Consider the following 12,109-nt stretch of genomic DNA (forward strand, 5'->3'; position numbering starts at 1 on the left):
AATTGGAGAGGGAGAACGAATGAAGGAATGTGTGAATTAATGAATAAATGAATGTGTGGTCACAATGAACTAACGAACAAGCGGATGAATGGATGTAAAAAAACAAACAAAAGAATGTATGTTTGATTATATGTTCACATTATAATGCAGTTTGGCTGATGGGATAATTGGAGACTCTCATTAGAATGAGGGACATTACAATACTGTAATTTTCTATACCTGGAAGTGGTGGGAGCTCACAGGGTCTACATGGACGGCCAGGGCCAGAGTGTGAAGGATGAGGAGGAGGAGGTCCAGTACCCCCTTTTGTCCCACGGAGCCCCACACACCACCAGGGTCTCCCAGAGCCCCCTCCATGTCCACCACCAGGGACAGCAAGCCGGTGAAGCCCCCTGCTCGCCGGAACGCCCCCCAACTGTTAGGGTTTTCCAGGACCTTAAGTATTGACTGGAGGCCCGACGAGGGAGAGCAGTAAAGAGAAAGAACGAAAGAGTATGACAGATTGAAAGATTGTGAGAGAAAACGAGAGATGTGTGAAAGAAAAACCTAACAAGCTTTCAGCACTCACACCTCTTTAAAATAATGCATATCACATACTTTTAATATCATTACCCATTACTTTATAGTTTCACCACTTATTGTATTTAATTATATTCAGATTTTTATGTAGATTTTGTCTATATTCTATTCCAGTACGCTGCAGCCCTTTAAACCAAGTACAATTCTGGGTGTGATTCCAAACTTTGGAATTCCTGCAACACATGATGATCAAATGAAGATGAAATATCATAGTCATACTTCCAGTTTCTTTCAAGTTGACCAAAACAAGATTAACCCTTTACTCTAAAAATGACATTTGAGGATAGTGAAAACGGGTATATGCAGTCACAGAAAAATCTGTGATCATGGGTTAGATAAACAAAATTCAGTTTGAGCAATAATGTATAATGCATTTAATGGCCCATTAAGAAATTAAACAAAGGAAAATGCCAGTCCAATTTCATTTGTGGTTCTGTTCAGTCAATTAAAACAAGCAAGTCATGAATGGATGAAAAATAGCTGCAACATAAATAATTGAATCATAAATTATTTGAGGCAACCGTTGTTGAGCGCTAAGCTAAATGAGATTAGCTTCATCTAATTTACTGGTCTAATCAATCAGATAGGTAATGTGTGGCAGAACGCAGTGAAAAATGTGATTAAGTAGAACCAGAGTAATCACAATGGCTCTGAACACATGCCAGTCCAGGTCAAAGTGAATTTGATTGCCGCTCAGTTCAACTAAGTTAACACGTATATGCACACTGACCCTCCCACTCCACAAAAACCCACAGACCGTTTGTGAGTATGCAGCCTGACCGTCTCTCTGTTACAATGGACATGGAAAGCATGTGGCTAACTCAGTTAGACCTAATCAGGTTTAGCAGCTATTCTCTGATGTTCTAATCCCCAGAGAGCTACGTACTGTATCATGGCTGGAGGGGTAATCGAATAGTGCCCCGTTCACAGCTAAACCTGTATTAGCGAATCAATCTGCATTTTATCTGAAATGAAATAAGGTTCCCGAAGGATGAGGTAACAAATTCACCGGCTTATTATGTTTTAAACGTGTTACAACTTTGTCAAATTAGATGTGAGAATAAAATCGTTGAGACCCTCGCGCATTCCGCGGGCTTCAGTTTCGCCTCTTGTTTCAGGGGAATGTGTTGGAGAGCAATCCATAACAACTCTGACGGTGTGCGTGTTCGTCTACCTGCAGCAGGTCTTGTTTAAGGCCCAGCTCATGTTGCGTAGAGGAGCAGAGTGCTCCAATAGTTGTTGACATGAACTCATCTGGGTTGACCTCTGACAGCTGCTCCAGGATGCTGAGAGTCAGTCCTCTGTACTGTTCATCATCTAGAAAGATCTTAATGTAGGGAATCATCCCTAGGTCACGAACTGACACTGAAAGAGAAGAAAAAAAACCGAGAGAGATTGAGAGTAAGACAGAGTAGAAAGTGGGGTTGAGTTTAGGGATATGTACACAGACCCTGATAAAGTATAGTATACATTTGGTTGGATGCAGGCATGAACAAGGCCACAGGAAACATCATGTCCCTGAACAATGATGCAGAACTTCCCTTGGGCCAATCAGGGTCACTGTAAACGACAGCTCTTCGCACCGACATGCAAGTTCGTTCAAAACCATGTCAGTGGTGTCTGAGATGTCGCTAACCTACGCGCTAACGTACAGGGACAGAGTGATGGGGAAGTGACCAGTGCCTTCGGGGTTGTGGTCTGGTTGTAGCACTGCAGGACCAGACATTGGAACTCACCCGTATTCCTGATGGAGCGCAGAGTGAGGGCAGCCACCACCCTGAGCATGCTGGTGGTGAGAGACCTCTCAGAGTCATCTTCACTTGACCGGGGACCTGGCAGAGAGACGTCAGAGAGTGAAAAGGCTCGGTAGGCTCCGCGCGAGACTTGTTTTAGACTGTTAATAACAATTATACGGGTGCCGTGTTTTCAATTGGGCAAATCAAGTCTGAAATGTATAAGAGGCAATGACAACATTGTGAAGCCTTTTTGGCCACTGGTACCTGCTCCTCCAGACTTCCTAAGTATCTTGGCCCTCCTGCGTAGTTCTCCAAGCAGAAGTTCCAAAAGGCCGCCATCACTTAGAACTTCTGCTAGCAGGCTGCTACACACTATCAATCTGGTGGGAAACAGAAAAGAGGTCATAGGATTTATTAGGAACCAGCTGAATATTGTATAACGTAAAAGATGCAAAACATCTATATTGTGTGTGTGAGGATGAATAAAGCTAGGTATCAGTGACGTATATTTCGGCTTTCAAACCTGTGGAAGGAGCCAAGGGCAATAACTCCAAACCCTGACCCTCCGGCAACAGCTCCTGCCAAAGCCTGCTTAAGCACAGCCTGCACTGCACGCACAGCCTCGTGGGGAATGTAGTTCAGCTGGAAAACCACCTGGACAGATATAACAGATATAAGACTAACCTATAGTTTCCCAGTCACAAGTTGAGCCCAGACAGTCTAGACTAAGAATCAAGCTCAATGGAAAATCTCCATGGGAATTTATTTTTAGTCCTATACTAGGTTCAATTTGTATCCATGAAATTGGCCCTGTAAGTCTAGGTGTGCTGACAATGTTGCCACAAGTGCAGTGTTTTGTAATGGTATACTTCCTGTCCATGAGCATGGTTGTTTTGTTTTTTTTCTAGTGGTTACAAAGCATCGTTAATCAAACTTCCTCATGAAAGCTCCATAGACTGGATTTTGGTAACACCTTTGGGTACACTTTTACAAGCAACTCTGATCAGAATACAACTTTGAAATATGGAAGTTTCAGCTGCGATATAACTTCAGCATTCCATTTTTCTTTCTGAGGGCACATCAGAGACATTTCCAGGAAAACGTAGCCGGTGACAGGTCACCCAACCCACCATCTCCAGCATGGAGAAGAACAGCCTGTGTACAGCTGGCGGTTTCCTCCAGACACACTGAGCCACCTGGGCCAGCGACTGTACGGTCCACTCCAACAGAAAAAAGTTGGCCCTGTTCCATGACCACACAGACCGAATGGTTCTTAGGATCTGGCTGCAGAGAAGCAGGTCATCTGACCGCTGGAAGGAACGCTGAAGCAGACGGAATGCTGATAGGTTCTTTACTGCTGAGCCTGGGAGGACAAAGGGATCAGCGTTACACTTTACTTCCTTGTTTGAGTGTTTGTGTGAGATAGCGCCAAGTGCATTAACCCTTTTATTATTTTCTTCCTGGGATCTGTTCAGAACTATGTTCCAGGCTATTTTTTAAATAGACCACACTGCATCCTATGACAGAAAACCTGAAACAAGAGGTGAATTGTGCATTAGGAGGTACACAAAAAATATGTCAGAGTAAACCAGAGTTTTGGCTAAAAGCACACCATATTTTCATGCTGATAAAAATACCTTTTACTGTTCTAATTGCTCTGGTAATAGGTTTTAAAACAGCAATAAGGCACTTCACAGGTTTGTGCTATATGGCAAATATGCCACGGCTAATTACTTTATACAGACAACACGCTGTGAACAACCCTTAGCAGTTGTACGTTGGCCATGTACCATACCCACTCATGTCTCATTGTTTGAACTAGAAATAGTATGAGGCAATGAGGCTGGGTTTCCCATTGCTAAATACTGGTAAATTGCAGTGTCTATATTGCTAGCAGATAAAATAGGTTTATTTTATGTGCTTGATACTGACTGAGAAGGGGCTCAAGACCTACATTGTCACTTAGCAGACATGAAGTAATTTAAACAAGAAAGTAGTACTCAGAGGTCAAAGCTGCTTTAGTTCTGTTTATCGTATTTGGAAATAGCAAGGTCACAGAGTCAATTCCACTAAGGAATTCAGACTGAAGCATTTACACACAAATAGCCTAGAACCTAAACAGCACATGAAATCAAGTTACGCTCACCTAGATTGATAGAAAACAAATATTGTACGGTGCATAAAGACATTTGAAAAACATCTTAATATGACCTGATAGTGAGTTTAGAAACCCAGCATTGTCAGTACATTCCGAGAAGATCTAAGATTTAGGCCCATGATGCGGCGATGTTAGTGGTAAATAAATGAAAGTGGTTTGTAATACAATTTATTTTCTCCTGTAATCGAAAATCACATCACGGGCAAATACGATCAACCTCCCCAGAAAAAACACAGTGGTCTCCCTGCTGGCGAGAGGTGCTACCGTTGGTGATGAATGTCCTCTGCGTGCGTGTGCACACACACGTGCATATGTATCTGGGTAAGAGAGCATGAATGTGATAGATGGGTAGCCTCTGTTTGGTGGTGTTTTAGGATGGAGGCATGCGCGTTAACAGAATTAGGGCGTCAGGCTCCACTTCATCATCTTCAACATAATCACCTCATGGCTCCTGTTAACCTGTGGGGGGGGGGCACAAGGTTCCCCTGTGTCTTGTATATTTGCTAAAAAAGTGTGTTAGGGTGTGTAATGGAAGTGTTCTTCTATGTTTCACCTGTGCTGATTGAGGGGTCAAACTTGAACCCGGGTGGCTGAGGGTTGGTGACACAGAGAGCCACTTTGAGCTCCGACCTCCCAAACAGACAGAGAGATGCAATCAGAGACAACAGGTCCTCTACTGGTCTAAACTGCTCCTCTGGAACTCCTTCTTCACACCTGCCATGCGGAAAACAAAGATGTCAATGAGCCAAGTCCATTTGAATTAAGGCAAAGGAAGAAAGTAAAACTAATGTCAAATATTCCTATTTGAAACTAAAATAGGAAACTAGATTTTCTGAACTTTTCTGAATTAGCTATGGCATTTCTAGATAATTTTACATGGGGTGGCAAGCTGAAATTCAAGGATGGGATATCATTCTACTGTTGGTTATGTCCACTTTATTTATACAAATCCAGCTACTGAAAATGGACTGTGTAATGTCTTGATAATAAATGTCATGTTCTACACTTTGATGTCTTTCAAGTGTGCAAAATCTCTATGAGTGTCGGGAGTTTCCTAAGTATTATACTGTATATGCAACTTACAAATTGAGGGAAAATATGCAGTATTTTACTTGGACACATTGTCTATATTATTCTGCCAAGTGCAGAAGCATAAATTAATGTATCTTGACAATGAATGCCTTATATTGCTTGAAATAATACACACACACTAAATATAGGCTACTGAGGATATAGCAATTTAATATACTAACAACATTTAAATTACAACTGTTAATCACGACCTCACACCACATTTTGTTGATGTTATATAGACGTCCAAAGATGTCTAATTTAGAATTATTGTAGATTAATCTTAACTTTCTCCACAGATTAAATTAACCATCCATAGCAAGCTACATCAACATTGTTCAATGCCCCTTTACAAGCTAACAGGACAAGCATTACATGGCAATGATGGCAAGCTACTTCATCTGCATGTTTTCTAGATTTTACCAATAATATTGACGGATGCATTACATTAGCTAGTAGACAATATCAGACATATGTAAACTATAATAAATGGCTGCTGCTAATGCAAGATTATAAAGATGACATTTTGTATTGTATATTTAGTAAACATGTATAGCAGTACCTTCTTTCATTACTGCTAGGCTAGTCTAGTGAAATCCTGACTGCTCAAGAGTATCATGGACCGACGCCCCGTGTTTTTACTAATTTTTTAATGATATTATGTACCGTAGATGATGATATCCTCAAACGCTCTGCAATTTCATGTTGAGAAACCTTATTCTTAAATTGTTACACTATTTGCCTGCACAGTATTTTACTGAGTGGTGAACCCCTCCCCATCCTCACTTCTGACCGGCCCATCCTCTCTGGAATTATGTTTTAACATCCAATAATGTAACAGAACTTTTGCCAATTGACCTAATTAGTTGTGTGATATTCCACCAGGTTTAGATTTGTTTTGCATTACACACCTTTTCCAGTCTTTGGTTGCCTCTGTCTTTTTGGTTGCCTTTGTCCAACTTTTTTGAAACATTTGGGCATATATGTTTTTCATGAAACCATAAAATGTCTCAGTTTCAACATTTGATATGTTGTCTTTGTACTATTTTCTATTGAATATAGGGTCTAACCGATTTGCACGTCATTGCGTCCTGTTTTTATTTCCATTCCACGCAACGTCCCACCATTATTGGAAACAGGGTTGTAGATTGATGCAACTGGTTCACAGCAGTTCGACCTCCCCCTTCTGTACCCTACCTTCATCTTAATACTTCTCTGTCCCTTTCCCTCTGTAGCACTCACCTGGTCATGATGTCCTGTAGGACATTGTATCCATGGTTGGTTTCAAACTCAGTGAACAGAGCGGGGTTGAGCTGGTACGAGTCACTGATGAAGCTGAACACTGTGGCAGTCAATTCAGCTAAGACTGGACCTGGGGCATGGTCACTGATGCGCTGAAGGTTCTGGATACAGATACGCACACAGTTCTTAGCTGAGGAAAAAGAGGGGAAATGGAAGATGTGGAAGAAAAAGCAAAGAGGAATACGCAGGAAGACCGAGATGAAGAGATAAACAGAGAGAGAGAGAGAGAGAGAGAGAGAGCGAGCAAGGGATAAAGGGTCAATGAATAATTTACTAAAGGTTTTAGACATTTTAAACATAATACAAACGTGCACCTTGAATGCCTCCATCATCACTAAATCACTTCTCACCATCAAAATGCTGATATAGTCAACACCAATAAAGTCATGACAAATACCACAGAATTAAAGGCCAATTAAAATAATTAAATCTTTGTTGTAACAGTTTAAAAAACGTTATGCTAACGCTAGTCACTGCTTGTAAAACAACAATGGGGGTGATACATACACATTGAAAAATAGCAGTTTTTGTTAGCCCAGGTAATACTTCCAGGGTTTCTGTAATCATTAAACATAAATTTGTGATCTGTGCTATGGATGGGAGATATCATGTGATAGATATCATGTGAATATTTACTACTAGATTTGCCCTGAAATCATGTCTTCTGGTGGGCATTGTTCCTCCCAAAACATTGCTGACAGGTAAGCTGACTTCTATTGGAATACTGAGATAAAACATTCAAACAATAAATTAAGCAAAACTGATTAAGATGTCTTACAATTGTCGACGGAGGTACTGTGTTGTCATAAAAGACAAGTAAAGCACTGATTAGTCTAAAACAATAAACAAAACATTTGTAATGTTTTATTTACCTACATTCTTTGTAGCTCATCTGTCTGAAAGTGATGCTGTTCAGTGCCTTACCTGAGAAACCTCTCTGTGATGGTTGAAACAATTAACTTGTGGGTTTAATTCCTGTATGGGCCACTAACAGTTCATTTTTAAATGATCAGTTACAACATCCACTCACCCTGTAGGCAGGGGATGGTATTTGTAGTCTTAGCAGCAGAGACCGCTCTGAGGACACGTGACGCCTTATTCCTCCAGGGGGAGCTAGTCAGGTCATGCAACGATGTGAGTGAGATGATAAGACACTGCAATTCTGGAGTCTCCATCATCTCTTTCACACTTGAGGGATAACTGCACAGCTGTACCAAGACCTGAGGAGGAGAGAAGGATAGTTCAGGGGTTAAGTTCCTTGCTCAAGGGCACAGTGACCATAGGGTGTCCTGAGATTGGACTGATTTTAACACATCGGCACTGGAATTCAAATCAGCAATACCAATCTTAACGACCCTGACTCTTTAACTTTGTGTATCCCATGGAAAGAGACAAGAAGATTCACCTGTGTGAGGAGTTCTTCAAATGATTCCTCTCCTCCCGTTTCCTCTTTCCTGGCCGGTAGACAAACTAGCAGGTACAGACACTTCACCAGAGCTGCCGGCAGACCTGGCTTTACAACCAACATCGAGTCCTGAAAACAGAGAAAAAACACAAGAATCTGACTGTACTTCCTAAAGAACAGAATAATAATTTCTTTCCACCATAGCAACAGTAAATCCACTAAGCCAATAGGACGTGCCTTTAAAATGTGTTCTTTAAGCATGAATGTAGAAAATTGAGGAGGCCTGATACTTGAAACATGGTGTATAAACAATATGCCAGCAAGGCATTGTTTGTCTGTGAGGAGATTGCCAAGACTTGATCACTGAATCATCTAAAGTTAATGAACTAGTCAACAATGTACCTATATACTTGGGGTTTCTTACTGATTTCACTTTCAGTTACCTGGATAAACACCAAGGGACTGAATTGTCAGAGTTCACCTAAACTAAATGGAGCAGGGAATACTTTCATGGGGACATTCAAACATATTAAACTTTTCTCACCCTAGTATCTGTCGCAAACAGAAGAGACAGAGTCTTCAACAGAAGCCATCCTTTGTTGCCTGCTTGCGTTGTCCAGTGGTCTGTCTCACTCCTATCTGTCTGTCTGTCATCTGTTTCACTCTTGTCTGTCTGTCTGACACCAGTCTCACTCCTGTCTGCCTCTTTGTGGTCTGCCTGACTTTTGTCTTCTGTGTTGTCCATCCGTCCTCTTTCTTGGAAGTACTGCTGCACATCGTAGCGAGCCTCCTCTAGGTGAGACAGTTGGACAGGCAGAGATACAATAGACTTTAGAATAGCATACACCCATGGCCTTGAAACACATGACTAAACAACCCCTGTACTCTTATAGATTAAGCTTCACAAAAGAAAATGGGGAGCAGCTATAACCATGTTTTTATATAACGTGCACAGAGTCTCTTCATTAAATTGAAATACATACATTTCAGGTATTATTCAAGAGTGTAGACAATAAAGGGATAGGAAGAAAGAAAATATTAATCTTTAAACTGATCGCACACTTGTTAAAATAGTCAGCTGAAGTTGCTTGATCTAATGCAGAGGCCAAAAAATACTAATAGGCTTTTACCCTGAAACTCCTCCCACTTTCTGGTGTCACATACCAAAGTCTGTTGTAGGACTGTGTAAAGTCAAAATTGTCAAACTGTCAGTTGGACTTTGTAAGGTTAAAATTGTAAATTTTTCAGTTGGACTGTGTAAATTCAAAATTGTCAATTCAACAACGTTTGGAAAGACAGACATTCAAGAGAGTAAGAGTCCAGTCATAGTCAAAAACCATCTGTGTGTTTTGGCTATTATAATGTTAAAGACTTAATAATAGGTTAATAATATCAATCAAGTGTGTAAGTGGTAGGGCACATTTTGAATTAGGTGTGCACCCCTCCAGGACCAGAATGGGGACAGCATGGCCTATTTACTGTCTGACTTCCAAGCATTACATCAGTTACAATTAGATCTTAAGATTGATATTTCTTGGTCTCACAACACAAACGTAGGTAATTTTGAGTTATTATTTAAAAAACTAAAAAATGTATTCCTTTACGAAAACAGAATATAAATAAATAATCTAAGTCACTTTTAAGGATGTCTTGGATAAAGCAGTTATAATCTATATGCAAGCTGCAATGTCTACAGTTAAACCATTATGACGCATTTTAATTAATCTGTGACAGATTTAGCATAGATCATTGTATTTGGTATTAAAAGCTGGGATGGGCCTTTCTGTAATTAAGATGAGAGATGCACACTATTCTTTATTTATTATGCACTCATAAACCTTTAGCATACCTCGCATCATTTATGAAAGTTTCAAAAATGAATTATAGCTCGAGAACGCAAGATTGGTTAGTTCTTGAAATGTCAAAGGTAGCCTCTGAACTAGGTAAAACCCTTTCACTTGTTCATGCATTTTACATTTGAATTAATTGAAATCAATGCTGAAGAGTTACCATGAATGAAATCTCTGTTTTGATGGTTGAATGTTTGTTTTAGTTTGTGAAATATTAACTACAACTCAACTGTAATGTTATTTTTAAAGACATCCTGGAGGAACAGAATCACACAAAACAGTCCAAAACATATGCCTTGGTAATGTAGTTCAAAATTAAAAATACGACCCACTTCTCAAAAAAATCCCCCTAATGTTATGCAAACAGGCAAACGTAAAAACAAGCTCACACACGGCCTTCCAACACTGTCCAGCAAAACAACTAAAAGAAACCAATTACAATGGAAAATAACAAGTGGAACACACAGGGAAGTCCATCCATGACTATAATAAGGGCATACCTGCAGGTTTTTTGGCGAGCCTGTCATGGATATTGGATATCACCGTCTCTGCAGACAGAGCAGCTAGACTCTTCAGATCCAGCTCCTCGGTTCCAACAGCACTTTCACATACCTACATTAGAAAGGGAGATGGAAAGCCTATATTTAGAATGCTTTTATCCTTTTAACAACATGTGTGTAATGTCTGCTAAGAATGTTAGATTTTCTCATTTTCTTTTCAAGTTCACTTTTGTTCTTTATTATAGCTTTGTTATTTCCCTTTTTTGACAATGTGAAGGAATGTTTTGCATACCAAAAATCCCATTAAATGGAAACTGAAAAATGAGAGACAGCGATAACATTTCAGGGATTGTTAAGCTAAGTAAAACAACGCTACGCTACATTTGTACTGCAAGAAAAAAAGACCTGGACAAAAGACAGGAGAGTATGTTGCTAATTTTACACCATTGTTGGACAACATCCTGATCAAACACAGACCTTCATCAGGAAAATCAACCAACAAATGCCACAGGCAGAAAATTATTGTTATTTCACTTGTTGTGACTAGGCTAAACTGAAGTAGTTGATGCCCCAAGAGAGTATTTAGCAGAAGCACAGAAGTAGGTTTCGTTTCTCTTTTCTTGAAATGCACACAGACAGTTGTATAAATACCAGCCCATATCGCAGAACAACACAGATATTCAAACCAGATGTATACAGTACATGTAGTTTCTGTATTGTGTATGAAGGTATGGATATTGATGTGTTTAAATTCAATCCTATGGACTGTTGAAATCCCATGGGCTTTGTCTGTTTGTATGATTTGTTTGTTTTAACTAATATGTTTTAGTTACATTTACATCACACTTGAGTCATTTAGCAGAGATGCTTATCCGTAGGGACTTAATGTTAGCGCATACATTCTCAGGAGCTATGTGGAACAACATTACAACTCCGTACTGTATGCTCATTCTACACAATTATTAGACAAAGTCAACGCTAGAAAAAAGACAGCACAGCAAATACATATAATACATGTAGCATGTGTTACTTCATCAAGGCAAATGAGGGGGTAGCCAAAAAGGCATTTTTGGTGGGGGCTGAAAAATCCCCAGAAGGATATTATCTAAAACTGCCTCCTAAATGTCCCTCATTCATTTTTCTGAAATGTCTATATCAAAAATGCCATAAAAGATTCCCTGGCCTCCCAAGAATATATACAGCACCAGAAAAAATTAAGAGACCACTGCACCTTTTTCTTTCCTTTCCAAAAAGGTCAAAAAGGAATGTTTTGAGTGAGGAACAGAAGGGTTGAAATTACGAGACCACTGCAAATTGAACACTTCTGTACCTCACTCAAAACATTCCTTTTCAACTTTTAGGAAAGGAAAGAAAAAGGTGCAGTGGTCTCCTATTTCTTTCCGGAGCTGTATAATGTTTGCTAGATTTACAGTGCCTTGCAAAAGAATTCAAACTCCTGACCAATTCTCTCAGTTCAGTTGACTATTTTATTTTATTACACTGAATCC

At 39.9% G+C, this 12,109-nt stretch overlaps 1 protein-coding gene across 5 annotated transcripts in view; it reads right to left on the reverse strand.

Moving 5' to 3' along the window:
• wdfy4 (WDFY family member 4) overlaps window positions 1-12,109 on the reverse strand; it is a 63,454-nt gene that overhangs the window by 45,528 nt on the left and 5,817 nt on the right. For all 5 annotated transcript variants that reach the window (XM_020047424.2, XM_020047425.3, XM_020047422.3 and 2 more), the window contains 12 exons: window positions 10,602-10,713; window positions 8,796-9,043; window positions 8,252-8,380; window positions 7,877-8,066; window positions 6,787-6,976; window positions 5,027-5,187; window positions 3,446-3,678; window positions 2,839-2,969; window positions 2,580-2,695; window positions 2,316-2,411; window positions 1,754-1,944; window positions 220-447 (listed from right to left, as the gene is read on the reverse strand). In XM_020047424.2, the coding sequence (XP_019902983.2) occupies window positions 220-447; window positions 1,754-1,944; window positions 2,316-2,411; window positions 2,580-2,695; window positions 2,839-2,969; window positions 3,446-3,678; window positions 5,027-5,187; window positions 6,787-6,976; window positions 7,877-8,066; window positions 8,252-8,380; window positions 8,796-9,043; window positions 10,602-10,713 (2,025 nt within the window). The remainder of the gene's footprint in view (window positions 1-219; window positions 448-1,753; window positions 1,945-2,315; window positions 2,412-2,579; window positions 2,696-2,838; window positions 2,970-3,445; window positions 3,679-5,026; window positions 5,188-6,786; window positions 6,977-7,876; window positions 8,067-8,251; window positions 8,381-8,795; window positions 9,044-10,601; window positions 10,714-12,109) is intronic.

The sequence above is a fragment of the Esox lucius genome, chromosome 6, assembly GCF_011004845.1.
Source record: "Esox lucius isolate fEsoLuc1 chromosome 6, fEsoLuc1.pri, whole genome shotgun sequence".
NCBI lineage: Eukaryota > Metazoa > Chordata > Actinopteri > Esociformes > Esocidae > Esox > Esox lucius.